At 36.1% G+C, this 14,150-nt stretch overlaps 1 protein-coding gene across 2 annotated transcripts in view; it reads left to right on the top strand.

Moving 5' to 3' along the window:
• The first annotated feature begins 7,083 nt into the window (after positions 1-7,083).
• LOC102697865 (E3 ubiquitin-protein ligase ARK2C) overlaps positions 7,084-14,150 on the top strand; it is a 39,971-nt gene continuing 32,904 nt past the window's right edge. The window contains exon 1 of one of the 2 annotated variants that reach the window (XM_006627108.3): positions 7,084-7,276. In XM_006627108.3, the coding sequence (XP_006627171.1) occupies positions 7,216-7,276 (61 nt within the window). In that variant the 5' untranslated portion in view covers positions 7,084-7,215. The remainder of the gene's footprint in view (positions 7,277-14,150) is intronic. The other variant, XM_015340168.2, reaches the window with a different exon arrangement.

Genomic DNA, 14,150 nt, shown 5'->3' with positions numbered 1-14,150 from the left:
AGATGATATTGTTTTTTAAATACATTGAACAGATGTGGTAAAGGTGGTTGTATATGTATATATGTGGTTGTATATGTAATGTAAACATACGGGAAGTAAATGCGTTAGCATTTCGAAATTACATTTCCTGAGTTAGCTTTCTAGGAAATGGTACACAAACAATCAAATACCTGTCTGTTTAAGCTTCAAGTAGATAGTTGATGAACATAATTAAAAAAAAGGTCAAATTTGTGTTCTGAACTTGTTGCTGCTTTTAAAGCAAATTATTTGTTAAGCAGTTCATTTGACAGGCATGCCTGTCATGAAGGTCTTTTGTCACAAAAAGCTTCAGTTTTGTGGCCCATGTTGTATCCTTCAGCCTATTTTGATTTGTTTTCATAGTAGCCACAAACACTCCTGAAGAATTTGATGTTACCTGGGTATTTCTCAGCTCCTGTGCCAGTTACAGACATTCAGGAATGAAGGAGCTCCTGTAAAATAGCCTTCATTAAAAGAAAAAGAAGCAGGTTGCATCACAATATGCAGCAACAGACCCCAGTAAGTGTAGAGATTTCCCCTCAGAGCACAGAGCTTTGCCTGAGGGCTTTATCTGCATTCCATAAATGTGGATCTGAGGTCTAGGGAGGTCACTGAAGACAGAAGTAGCATATTGGAAGCTGACAAGCCTGTTGATGATGTGAAGCACAAAGGAGAAAACTAATATACTATTCAGTGACGACAGACCTGAAAAGGACACATTGTTCCAAACAAAAAAAGGTCTTTGTAAAGATGAAATACATTAAATATTAGTAGGATTTGTCATGTTTTTAGATATTTAATATATACAGTACTGTATATATATTTATGGTCTGCAGTAACGAACGTCGTATTTTGACATGTATATTAGATTTCATAAATGGTTTCTGAGGAGCTCCTAAAATCATTTTAAAAGCAAAGCAGTTTTTTTTAAGTAACCATTCAAGCAGAAAACTTTTTCTTCATTATACATGACAAATTTGGATAATGACTGTGCACCAGTATATTCAGATGTTTAAGCTTTCTGTCTATACTGCACTTTGTTCCACTGATGGCTTCGGTAGGCTTATATTTGTTTGAAGTATAATTTATGAGTCACACAAATTATTCAGTTGATGCTGGGTTTTTTTTGTGGGACATACCTCTCATTGATAACCTCTCTTTTCACAAATGTATTTTAAAAAAATGGTGTAAAACGTCTGAGCGGCTGTGCATTAAGGAGATCTCAGTTTTCTTGCTGTGCTCAGGTTCAGTGAGTACTGCATGTAGGGGTCAGATTTCATTGCTTGCTTCTTCATTGGGTTGTGGGAGCTGATGTAGCAGCAGCTGCTGGGCAGGGCTGTTCAGTGGGGGAGAGTGGCAATAACACAGAAAAGCCTGCAGTCCAGATCCTGAATGCATCACTTGTCTTTCCAATTACAAAATACCCTGAACCAGATATTAATTTAATAACAAAACACTGAAGGTACCTCTACCAAGATTCCAACCATGAGCATGGGAGTAGGGTGGCCATGAAACATGACTTGAAGGGTCCTACAGGTGTACGTACCAAAACTCTCATCACCAGACACTGATCCTTTATTTCCCTTAATACCCCCCAAACCTTTCTTCTACATGTTATATCCCAGAATTCGCTGTGTCATAATGCACATGCTTAGGCACATGACCAATCCAGTATAAATGCAGAGGCATGCAGACAATTTAGGTGCTTTGGAGTAAAACTGGTATAGTTTGCACAATGTGCAAAACTGCTATAATTTAAGTCACCGAGTGCTCTCATGATCCTCTTTTTTCTTGGTTTTCCTTTCATAGAACTAACGTATAATTAGTATTACATCAAGCTTTTAATTCATAAAATTGGAAGTGGCCCTGCTTTCTAATTATGAAGCAATTAAGCTGTTCCATGCTATTTAATTTACTGGTTACTGTAAACACCAGATTTAGTCACAGACTAACAATTTAACAAGAGGCAAAAATGCTTTTAGACATTTTATCTAGACAGATTTAATTTTTGTTTTTACAAGTGGCATCTAGAGAAGTGTTATCTAGTTACTGTGGATTGAAATCCTAATGGAATAAAATTAAATGTAGTTACAAAGTGTAGCTTCGGTTTGTACTGCATCCGCGTGTTACCATAAAAATATTAATTTAGATAATCAACCAGCTTAGCGTTTTAAAAGTCCATTGTTTAAAGTGGATCTGATGGTATCTAATCTTCACCTTTGTGATGGAGAAGGCTGAGGCTTAGTTAAAGCTTCTTCCTTCACTGCAGTAAATCAGACACACCTGCCTTGATTGCCTGATTGGAGGACTCAGGCAGGCAGAAACGGGATCAGCTGACTGGCCCTGTGTTTAATTGGATATTCCTCAGGAGTAGCAGCAGTCAGTATAGTGTATCAGCAGTCAGGAGCAGAGACCAGGGAGCTCTGTCTAAGCTCCTGCAGTTCAGGAGGGAGGGTATGTTTATGGTATTGACTTGCAGGGATTTTAGATAGCACAGGAGTGTTTAACCTCGTTTTCTTAAATGGAGGTTAATTCCACTCTGAAAGCAGAAAAACTGAATGTTTCAGATGTTATACCAGTTCTGGTCCTTCAAGCCCATGTTGCCAAAATATATTTTTTTCTTTTCACCTTTTGCTGTGGATTTAACCTCTACTTGTTCCTCTGTAGCTCACACACTGGCACAGCTCTTTTCTCCCCTCCTGCGCAATTCACAAGTGCAAACGAACAATCATTCTATACAGGTTTTTTATATCAAAAATAACAAAACATTAAAAATATAAAATGGAAGTTGATTAAGCCTTTTTTCCTTTTTAACTTTTGTCATGAATGCTCAGGATGAGACTATCCATAAGAACTGGTTCAGTACTGCATCCATGATTTTGTCAACACATTGCAAGAGGGTTGTATTGTAGGTCATGAAGATATGAAGATCCTTTTCTGGATCATGTTCCCCAGAGAGCACTGGGGAATCACCTGACAACTTCTATCAGCTGGCCAATTGGAGGTAGCCAATTGGTCAGGTAACATTTAATACCAGGGAGTGGGCCTTCCCAGTTGGCCATCGTCCTTCCTAGCTAGCAGAGCCCTGGTGAGCTGCACCTAAGGGAGCAGAAGGAGGCAACCAACCAACCTATGAGCTCCAGGACAAGACACTAGAGTATTTTTAAGAACCTTTGAAAGAGACTATGAAAGAGTTTCAGAAAGACTGAGTTTTTGGGAAGAATTCATTGTTGACAAGAAAAGAATTTGGGAAGCAACATCTAAGCAACTTTGATTCACTGTTAATTTCAAGAAACACGTTTAATGATATTGTTGGATCCACTAGAAACCAACTACCAAACAGATTAGATGGACTGAATGTTCTCCTCTCTTATAGCCTTTATCATATTCTTATGTAGGTTACATATACTGTAACGTGTTTGGTGACTGCTTGTTCTTATGTTACAATGAAGTCCACCAGCCCCCAAAAAACTGAAAACAGTTCCCTTTAAAAGAAAAAAGATTGTGTTTAACTTTAAATTAAACTTAGTTAACAGCAAAACAGCTGGCATGTGGCATAGCATCTGGAGAAATACACTACTGGCCTTGATCAACATTTGTTTGGCAAAGAAAAAAGAGGGGAGGAGGCATATGATACAGGTAATTGCTACCGCTTAGAAAGCAACTGCACAACATGAGTAGATAAGCCATCAAAGCCAGCAGCGGCTCAAGCAAAATTGTCTGTTGTTCGGTTAGAAGAAAGGATCCGCAGGGGAAAGCCCTTTGCTGTCTGTGTGAAATCTGTTCCAACGGAGTATTCACTTTCACCAAGAGAGGCTTACTGTACTTGGGTTTTGGTCTACCCTTTGTCCCTGCATCACTGTCAGTTTCAACTCAACGGTTCTCCTTCCTAGAGCACTTTAGTATCACACAATAGCCTGCTGTTTCTGTCTGTCTCCTTCACTCTCACTCTGTGAGCTGCACTAGCTGAAAAAGAGAAGCTCTACAGAGGGCACAAAGTTGATTCTTCAGCACAGAGTCTTAATCTGTTCTCTGTGTGGCAGGTTTATGTCAGTAACCTTCATACCAATCAAAAGCACTAGTTTTCAGAAACAGCTATGGCTGACCTGAGCTATGAAAGAAAATCCATGACATTCTTCTCTGCCTGGATCTTTTGCTTTGTGTGTCAATATTTTACATGTGAAACCATCTGTTTTGGTTTCCTGACAGTTTTGGATAGTGTTGCCTTATCATCCTTCACTACAATGCTGTCTCTGTGCAAAGGTGGATATTTATATGTGCAAAGAACATTACATGTACATGGATTAGGGATTAAGAAGCATGCATAGAATAATTACACTTGCTTGATTTGCCTTTAAGTGGCTCTGTAGCTTGTGAAGTAGTAGGAGAGACAAGACTTCTGATGTTATTTGGATTCCAGCTCAAAACGTGGTTAAACGTGTTACCCTTGCTGACAGGGTAAGTGATAAATAAATTAACAGGATGAAGGTGTGCCTGATAAGTACTGTAGTACCTACTGGCTTTTGTATTTAATCAGTCTGTGTGTCACTCAGGCTGGGCACAGAAATTAACAGCAAAACTAACATATGGGGCTGGGCTGGTGCCTAATATATCAGCAGCAAATAAACAGCCCCATCTGTTAATATACCAGTATCTCTGCTATTTATCTTATTGTGGTGTATTGGAAAAGACAGACAACATGCTTGTACTGAGCTCAGTGACGTGCAGCAGGTTATTTTACTGACTTCATGTTGTTAGGGTGTTATTAAAAATGCCAGGTATATTTTATTTTGAATCCTGTAAAGTTGCGAAAGAGAATGCATATGCAAACCAATATTACTTAAAATTGCAAGAAGAGAAGTCACCCCTTAAACCTTCTGTCATTTATCTGTTATAAAAAAGAAACAGATTCTCCATGCAGAAACAGACAAGGCTCAGTCATAACGTTACTAAATTTTGCACTGTTTTTATGCTGTATATTTTATTTTACACTACCGGTAGAACATAGTGGGTATGTCCTTAATTGCCACATTGATAATCCTGTTAAGAGTACAGTACATTATTGTACTCCACATTAACAACACCTATGGCTATGGAATCAAGATCTTCTCATATTATATATATTGTTTTATTCCTGTGTTTATTTGTTTCTCATTGTATTTACAGTATTTTATCAACACTTGGACAGAGAAAACTGCAGCAGAGCAAAGACAGTTGGGGTAATTTTAAAAATCATATTCTATCCTCAGCAGATGAATATCTACACTTTTTAAGAACTTAAAAGAAAGTTAATGTGAATGAAGATTGCAGACTTCATAATGCTCAGAGTAATTCTCAAAACTGAATTATACCTTTTTAACACTACTCCTTACAAAGCCATCCTTTGCTTATTTTATACCACATTGAAATGACCAGGCAACAATAATTTGGAAGTCAGCAGAAACACCTTATTGTAGCATTTCAATTTTGGTTATACCCTTACTAACATCAGTCAACCACAGTTAACAACTGTTCAACTGAACACTACCCTGTTTAATTTTATATCCAACTGACTTTGAATATGATACTGTATATAGACTGTGTACCTTGTTTAGTGCTCATTGCAGATTAAAGCAAAAGTCCCTTCACAAAGCCTATGTCCAGATTAAATATAGAGCACACTTTGTTCCTTCGCAAATTCCAGGAATCCAAGAAATATTGAAAAACAGAATTGCAGATTTGGTTATTGTCAGAATCCTGTCTCAATCAAGTGAACAGAAAATGGTATACAGTAGCATATGATAAAAGGCAACTGAAGAAACTTACTGAAAATCTTAAATGGTAAAACATTTGAAATTAAAAAGCTACATGTTTACCAGAATAATGGATGAAAATCTACATCACTTTGCAATAGAGAGCACTAGACAGTAGCATGCACTTGGTTGGGCTATTGGTGAATTCCTGATAAAGTCAGCAAGATTTTAGTGCTTTTGCTCAATTTCACTGAGGTGTAATAACAATTGATTCATGAGAGCTTATTTGTCTTGAAGTTTTATACACAGTTTGATTTTAAAACCACATACTGTATATGGATGTTTGCCCATTATACCTTCCAGCATGTAGGGACACCAACGTCCTGTTGCTGTAACATTAGTTTTTTCCAGGACTGGATTCTTAGCCTCGTGCCCAGCCTCCAACATGGAGGACCTGGTGCCAGACATGGGACACAAACCCACAGCCCTGAGATTGTGAGCCTCATGCTCTACCAACAGAGCTAGTTGGGGCCTAAATCACATATATGACCAGGAAAAAAATGAATTCAATTTAAAAATAAAAAATTCTTCAGACAGAGGGGTTTTCTGCACAACAACACTTGTAAAAATGCCAAGAGTCTTGTAAAACTAGGGTTTTAAAATTGGTTGTTTAAAGGTTTTAGCAAGTTACTTGTTACCTCAATGTAGGTTATAGACTTAAATTCTTTGGTATAGTACTGACCAGCATCTATATTAAACGTTTGGAATTTTATTATCAAAATACCAATTTATTGTTTTTTTTTTATTTCTGCATTTTACATTTGCTTGATTAAATTATTATTATTAATTGATGTAAATATAAAGTTAACATTGGGACTCAATCCTCACTTCAAATTACCACATAGTAATATACCACATAGTAATTCAAAGCTGTTACTAAATGAACAATATATTTTAAACGTTCCTAAATTACAGCGACATTGCTTAAACGCTGGTAAGACAAAGGACAACAAATACTGGTATTTTCAGTTAACTCTTTCTGTGTGTAGGTGTGTAATTTTTCATCGTTGTAATTTTAATTTCAAATCACAAAAGTAAATGTAGGAGTGGAACGGAGCGCAAAAAAAATAAATTAAGAAATGAAATCGTGCAAAAAAAAAACTGCGTTTAAATTCAGCGAGGAGTGTACTGATGTGTGTATGCGGATAATTTATGATAGTAGGTACTATTTCCATACAAAGAGGAACCCTACGCACAATACAACCACCGGCGAATCTCATTGGCTACCCCGGGTGTCACAGGAAGCCAGGTCTTTAACTCAGGTATCCCGTGATTGGTCCGCTCTCTCTTTGTCTGCGAGGCAGCTGCAGGATCTTCTCCACATTTGAATGTATAGGGGATTGGAAGGGACCCTTTCCATGGGCCATCTGTTATACAGGCTGCAGTACTAACAAAGGTTCCCAGGATGGTTTTAGTGCATGTTGGATATCTGGTTCTTCCTGTTTTTGGCTCTGTAAGAAATAGAGGTATTGTTTTTTTTTCTTCTTCTTTTAACCCGACGTGTAGCTATGTTGCGATTCTTGTTAGGCTTTGAATATAATGTGGTGTAAAATCAAGTTTGCGCAAGATTAGTTTTTATATGCCCGTTTTAGGCGAGTGTAACGTGTGGCACGTTTAACCATCTGCTTGTTGCCTTCCTAATTTGTAAGCTCTGAAAATGGATCTTTGCACAGTTTTTTATGTTATATATAGCTACATGTTTTTCGTAATTTAATATACCAGTCCTAGCGTAACAGTTGTGAGAAATACCGGATTTCTTATAGTCTAAATGTTAGATTTTTTTTATATTGAGGTTTTTATTCAGGAGTTAAGCCATTCAATTTATGTATTTTGAAATACGATGCGTTCACTTTTGGTCTTCTACCTACGTATAATATGCAATTTGTCAAGTGGCTAAAAACACGTAACCGCTTAGCCTGTTGGGGGCAAATTTTATATTATCTTGTTTATGCACCTTAGTAATCCGTTCCACAAACATTCTGGCAATAAACACGGTCTTTGTGTTCTGGTGTTGCAAGTACAAGAACACTTCTTGGCGTCTGAGTAAAATAAAAAGAACAAACCGTACTGTTATGGTTTAAAGTAGCGTAGAAAGTGGCGTTTTTTCGTTGCTTTTGTTGTTCAGGTCAGGCTGAATCGAGCTACAGAATTTGCAGACTAGTCTCCATTATTATGCAGTATCTGTGTTGATTATGTAATAATAATGTGACGTGCCTTAAAAGACATACAGTAGCACCAATGATTTCATTGTGTTTTTATTTCTGTTCTTTTTTCCTGTTTCATAGTATCGAGGCTGGCTCTACATTCTGCATTTATCAGATCTTTGTCCCCCCCTTCATTGTGTAGCTAATGGTCATCTGCTGCTGTGTGGTGTGGCCTCTGCCTGTACTCTGCATTTAGCTGTATTGTGAATCCCTTCTTCCTCATTTACTCCTTCCATCAGAAGACGACATTGGCATTAAAAACGAGAACTCACTCAGTCATGCAGCATATCCTCGTGTAAATCAAGAGACTAAAAAATAACACCTCCTATAGAAAACCTTTTGTCTTTTTTCTGTCAAGTTGCTGTATAGTAAATAACCCATTGTAGCATTAGAAATTAAAACAAATGTCATTGTGTACCTCCCATCCAGTCTTTAAAGACTACATTATGCTGTAAATTCCTATAAAGTGGACACATTTTGCCATAGTTCAAAGCAATATTTCATCAAACACTAGGGTTTGTTACATATTCGTCTCCCCTTTCTCCGACCCTTTGAAGGTGCATTGTACTGATAAATATTTTGTAATTGGCGTTTTCTCCGATTTTTCTCTTGACAAAAAATACTTTATTTTGTGGCAGTTTTGCCTTCGCACGCACAATTTGCATTAATTTGCTTTGAATATTTAAATTTTGCAAACGATTTGAGGCACAGTGCACTGTAATGGTATACTGCACCTGTCACGGAACGCTAAAATGGACAGTCGTTATCTGGGAGGGTTTTCTAAACCCGTTCCTTTGAAATTTAAAGGATTAAGAGACGTGTTTTATGATTACGCATTTCAACAATAAATTTGAATATATTCTAAGGAATATGGGAACCCTTGTCCAGTTCTCAAATTACGAACAAATTATTTGGACTTCACCGAGGCAATACAAAATGCTGTCCACTTCACAGGGATGATTATCCTGCACTGCTATAGAAATCCTCTTTCTTAGATTCAATAATGTCTCTATATTCTTTGGTTGTGGTTCTTTACCTTTTGTTATTGTTTTAGAATTTAATGCATGTTTTTATTTTTATTTTGTTTTACATTGAATAGCAAATTCCAATGTAATCTTTCTGTAGAAAAGATGTACCCTGCTGTACTGTAATGTGCTGTAGCATATACACATTTGCTCATTGGATGCTGCTTTTGTTCTGTTAACCCTATACTGAGCATGGTGGCCCTTGCCTTTGATCGTTTGCATGAAATTATTATTATTACACAGTTCCACGTATACTAATATCTTTCAATAAAGAATATAGTATTTTCCTAACCTTCAGTGTGCTTCTTGCTGATTTCCATTTATTGTCTTACCCTGCTGTGATCAAGACAGCCTATCTCCTTTCTTTTCTCCACTGTGAGGCCTGAATGAGCTCATGTTTACAGTCGTCTGTGGTAGCCGTTTTGAGGCACTGAAAGGTGCAGTAATGTTTAGGAATAATTCAAAACAAATCGGCCTGACTAAGTCTTAACTGCGGGGAAAAACAATAGGAATGTGGATGATATGCTATGGAAGTGATGAAAACAGTTGCCACTCTTAATATTTACCACCACCACCACCCCTATAACATTACATTAGGTTCCTTTTTGTTTGAATATAAACAATTAGAAATATTTAATCTGTTACTGCAAATTTTGATGACAGTCATACAATTTCTCTGTGCATGAATCATCTTCAGCTACAATTGACCAGCCTAATTTCCTATCTGCAATCTCAGAAATGCTGTAATTATAGGACATAATATAGGAATTCTAATTCATATGAGAGTGCTGTTAAATAGTACAGTGTTTGTAACATTAGCCTTAGGTTCATTAGTGTGAAGCTATGCTCCTTTGAAACTGATGGATCATTTCCCTTTGAAGTTTACATTTCTTCCATATTGGTTTTATTAAGGATTACTTGCGCTGCTAGTTATTTCTACTTTGTTTTGAAAATGAATTTGTTTTTAGGCAAAGTGAAAAGGCTGTAAACTGCACCTTTTAGTTTCTCTAACACAACATGGTTATTGATACAAATGCGATGTAGACTTGGCATTTTTTTATCTGAATTCAAGAGACGTTAAGGACATCCTAATAAATGAATGTGACAGAATCCTTATTATATGAATGTTAGGCATTTCAGCTGGAGGAAAAGCAAACGGTTCTTTAATGTTGATAAGTAGAAGGACAGCAAAATACAATTCTTGGATCTCACGGAGTCCTGTACATGATAGATATCACTTATCTCTCAAAAATGAAATTCCGTAAGAAAAGGTTTATTTAACGCACAGCTTTATTCATAAAGCATTCACTACTTTGCTGATCGAGTACATTTCTTTCAATTAACAAGCTTATTACTGTCTAATGCTTTGTGAATGGTGTCCGGTGCATTGCTCTCTGTTATAGTATGATTGTTTTCAGAAAAAAAGAAATATTTGAAAATATTTTTCCCTTGTTTAGAATATTTCCAAAAGGAAATATAGATCATTTTAAAGAAAACCTTTAGCAATATTTTGTATCTGGACAACTGAGATGGGTGCATTTTAAGGCAAACATTGAGATTAAGGCAGGCACATCGGTTGATAACATGTGCCATGCATTTTAAAAAGACAGACAGATTGCTGCTTTAAGAACCCTTTTGTGTCTTGTGCCTATATAATTTATTTTTCATCAAGCACTTGCAAAATTCTTTGTTTTCTTATGACCCAATTTTGTGTGAGAAGATATGTAGAGAGTAATAGTTTACTCATTTACTAAGGGTATAATTCTCAGGGGCACACAAATGTGAAGCTTAAAGCCTCAAATTAAAAAAAAAGTGCTGTACCTATGAGAGCACCTGCTCTGTTTGAAGTCTCCACTGAATTAAATTTTTCCAAGATATATTTAACCCAGTACTGTAAAATTAAAACAAAGCCGTTCCTTGCACAATAAAAAATGGGAAAAGTAAAAACATTCCTTGCCTTTCTAGTCATAAATTTACCAGTGTTCATTTACTAATATCTTTTACAATATCAATTTTCTGTATTGGGTCCTAAAATTGTTTTGTCTTCTGAACTTTGAATTTGGCATTTCATTAGTTTTTACTCCAGAGTTTTCTTTTTTTATGGAAATTAAGATACGCTTGACATGCTCAGGTTAGTTTTATGTATCTTTTTAGATGTATGTGTTCTAGTCAATTTTTTTCCTCATATTAAAAGGAAGGTTGTTTAACAGAAAGAAATTTGAACTAAACATATGTTATAAAGTACTTTTTTTATCATTTTCTTTACTACATTAAGCGCAAATAAGTAATTGGGAAAAAAGCAGGAGTTGAACATGGACCTAGTTTAAATGAGCAAGAATATAATCAATGTTAGTTCAAAAGAAAATCGGTGGTACTGTACATCCTACTATAATACACAACACAATTTAAGTGAGTCCAAACTGTTCCAAAAATTTAGCAGGCCTCTCAAATGACAGTGTAAGGCTTTGTTTGGAAAAAATATGCACTGAATATTGGTGCACCTGTTACTGTCACTGAAATGTGAGCCAGAATCAAAATATACTATTGATTAATCTGATTTCGTATCTCAGCATAGTTTGTACTTTCCTGGTGTTTTGCTGTAATAGAATGTTTCTCAGCAAAATACTTATATTTCCTGCTGTAAGTATTCTAGACATTCCGTCACACAATTTCAGAAGTCTGATGCCTTTTGTTTTTTTACTCAGTCCAGCATTGTTATTTTTCTGTGAAGCTCATCCCATAGATTTTCAGCACGTAAGGTAATAAGGTGAAGTGACTGGCAAATCCAATGCCTTGGTTTCAAAAAGACGTTCTTCTTTCTCAATGAAGTAATTAAGGTTTCATTTGGCTGTGTTAATACTTGCTACCATGCTTGTTTATCCACAAGTCATGTCCTTGAGGGAACTGCATGATGTTGCAGACTTTTTGAGCTACAACAAAACAGCTCTCTACCTTATTGTGAGCAACATTGTGTTCTACTGTAGGTGCTACATAGTATTTTGACAGTCCCTCTCGTTTTTGTGTCTTCTCACGGACTGTTTCCTCCTGGAGCTGAAAAGCTCATGTTTGTTTCCTCTAGCCTTCAAGCTGTTCTTGGTTGCTCTTTTGATTAGTCTTTATGGTTTTGTTCCATGCGCTGTGGGCAATTTCCTGATCTGAACCATTTTATAAACTGCAACTCTCCCCACCATGCTAAAACCTCTTAAGGTGTGTCTTCACTAGTTGTGTGGATAAAGCCATGACATGCAATTAAAAATCCGTAGCAAGCCCATTGGTGGTTGGGGAATGCTTAGCTTTGGACTGTAAAGAGTTCCTTCTCTTAATTGTTTCTTGTATTCATGTTTTTGCTTTGGACATTTATGTGTGCATAGCTAGTTTTTCTGTGTCTTTTAGGGTGCGGCATTCTGCTTTAAAATAACAATGGGAAACATTGTTTTTCTGTCCAACAGCACCCTTTCTTGTGCAGGGTTAATGTATATAAATTGTAATATTTTATCTACTTCCTTGGAGGCTTGTTAACTCTCTGAGAGTACATGTCTCTGTAGTACGCAGCCAGGGATGTCATTTCAAAGGATCAACAACTGGCTCGTGCTGTGGATGCAGTATAAATTTGCGGGTTAAAAGATATCTTTTTAAACGTACGTTCATCATTGATCAAAGATAAATGCTGGGTGCAATGTAAAATGTAGAAAAAAGGGTTTTGGAAATGTAGAGGATAAAACCTTTAAAATAAGAGTTTTGTGTTGGATTTGCTGTCTGGCCATTAGTATGGTTTCTTGCTAACCTATAGAGAAATGGGAAAGCTTAATAAGGAGCAAAAATGTTTCCAAGTAGTTTGGAGAATTTCTAACTTTATTTTCTTCTTTTATACCACAATATTATAATTATTCTCCTGCCACATTTGTTCAGGAATATTTTAAAAGAACTACAAAGCAATAATAAAAGTGTCTAAACAATCTGTAGTCATTTGTGTCAGAACAATCACACTGATGAAATCTCCTTTATATCCGTAAAATCAGCAAACACATCTCATTAAAATAATTAAGGCCAACAGACCATGCATGGCTGCATTGCGACGGGTGTAGGCTTAAGTTATAGATAACCGAACAGAAATATTACACATGTCTACAGCTCTTAATTTTTACTCAAATATGATATTGTTGTTCTTAAATTTTTACAGCATGCATAGACCGGGCAGACACTACGTTTTGAAGGTTTAGCTACTGAAATAAGGTTGCAGATCTTCTCTTTCTTAGTGGTTGTGTAATAGAATGGTGGCATAGTGGGGAGGGTTACAATATAGTATGAGGCAATAAAAATGGTAATTGGAAACAGTATTCATCCGTTGCGTTTTTATTGCCTCTCTCTATATAATACAACAGATCATGAATAGAAGGAAGGCATTTAGTTCAGAAAAAAAAATATTTTTCATTCATTGAGCCACAGTGTAATATTAATATGTTGCCCCTAGTGATTGAATGACAGATATTTGAGTTTTCTCATAATTTTAAGGTCTTTATTAACCAGATATAGGGTTGAACCCTCTCACTTTAGCCTTAAAGATGTTTCAAATGTAACTTTTAGGCTTAGAACTTAGTAAGTCCCACCTGCTGTTGTCATAATCCAAGAACAGAAGTGTGTCTTGTAGCTTTCAGGCTCATATTACATTTTGTTAATTCGTTGCCAATGTGTACATGCACTACATTTATATATGAAATGGAAATGGGGTACTGTATTTCTTTCAGTTATTTAATTATTTGTGTTTTTCTGTGCACATGTAACACAAGGCTTAAAAAAGACGAGACTGAAACAAGCTGTGTTGTAAGCAGGAATCTTTAATGTTTATATATAGCAAAGACTGGCCACACAGTAATTGGTCTGTCTGCTTATTAACTTTTATTAATGGTACCAAAGCAATAATGTCATTCTTATTTTGTTTAACTTGGTTAAGTACAGGTTTGTTTAAATATACCAATATTTTAAATTAATACATAAAATATATCTATTCAGAAGTATTTGATCTAAATACTGTATATACATTAAACACCTGGTAATGTACCCTTTAGCATTTAGATTTTTGTATCTGTTTCTTTTCTTGGGGAAACTCGAGC

Source organism: Lepisosteus oculatus, chromosome 3, assembly GCF_040954835.1.
Source record: "Lepisosteus oculatus isolate fLepOcu1 chromosome 3, fLepOcu1.hap2, whole genome shotgun sequence".
NCBI classification, from domain to species: domain Eukaryota; kingdom Metazoa; phylum Chordata; class Actinopteri; order Semionotiformes; family Lepisosteidae; genus Lepisosteus; species Lepisosteus oculatus.
This window is presented reverse-complemented; position numbering and strand designations above follow the sequence as displayed.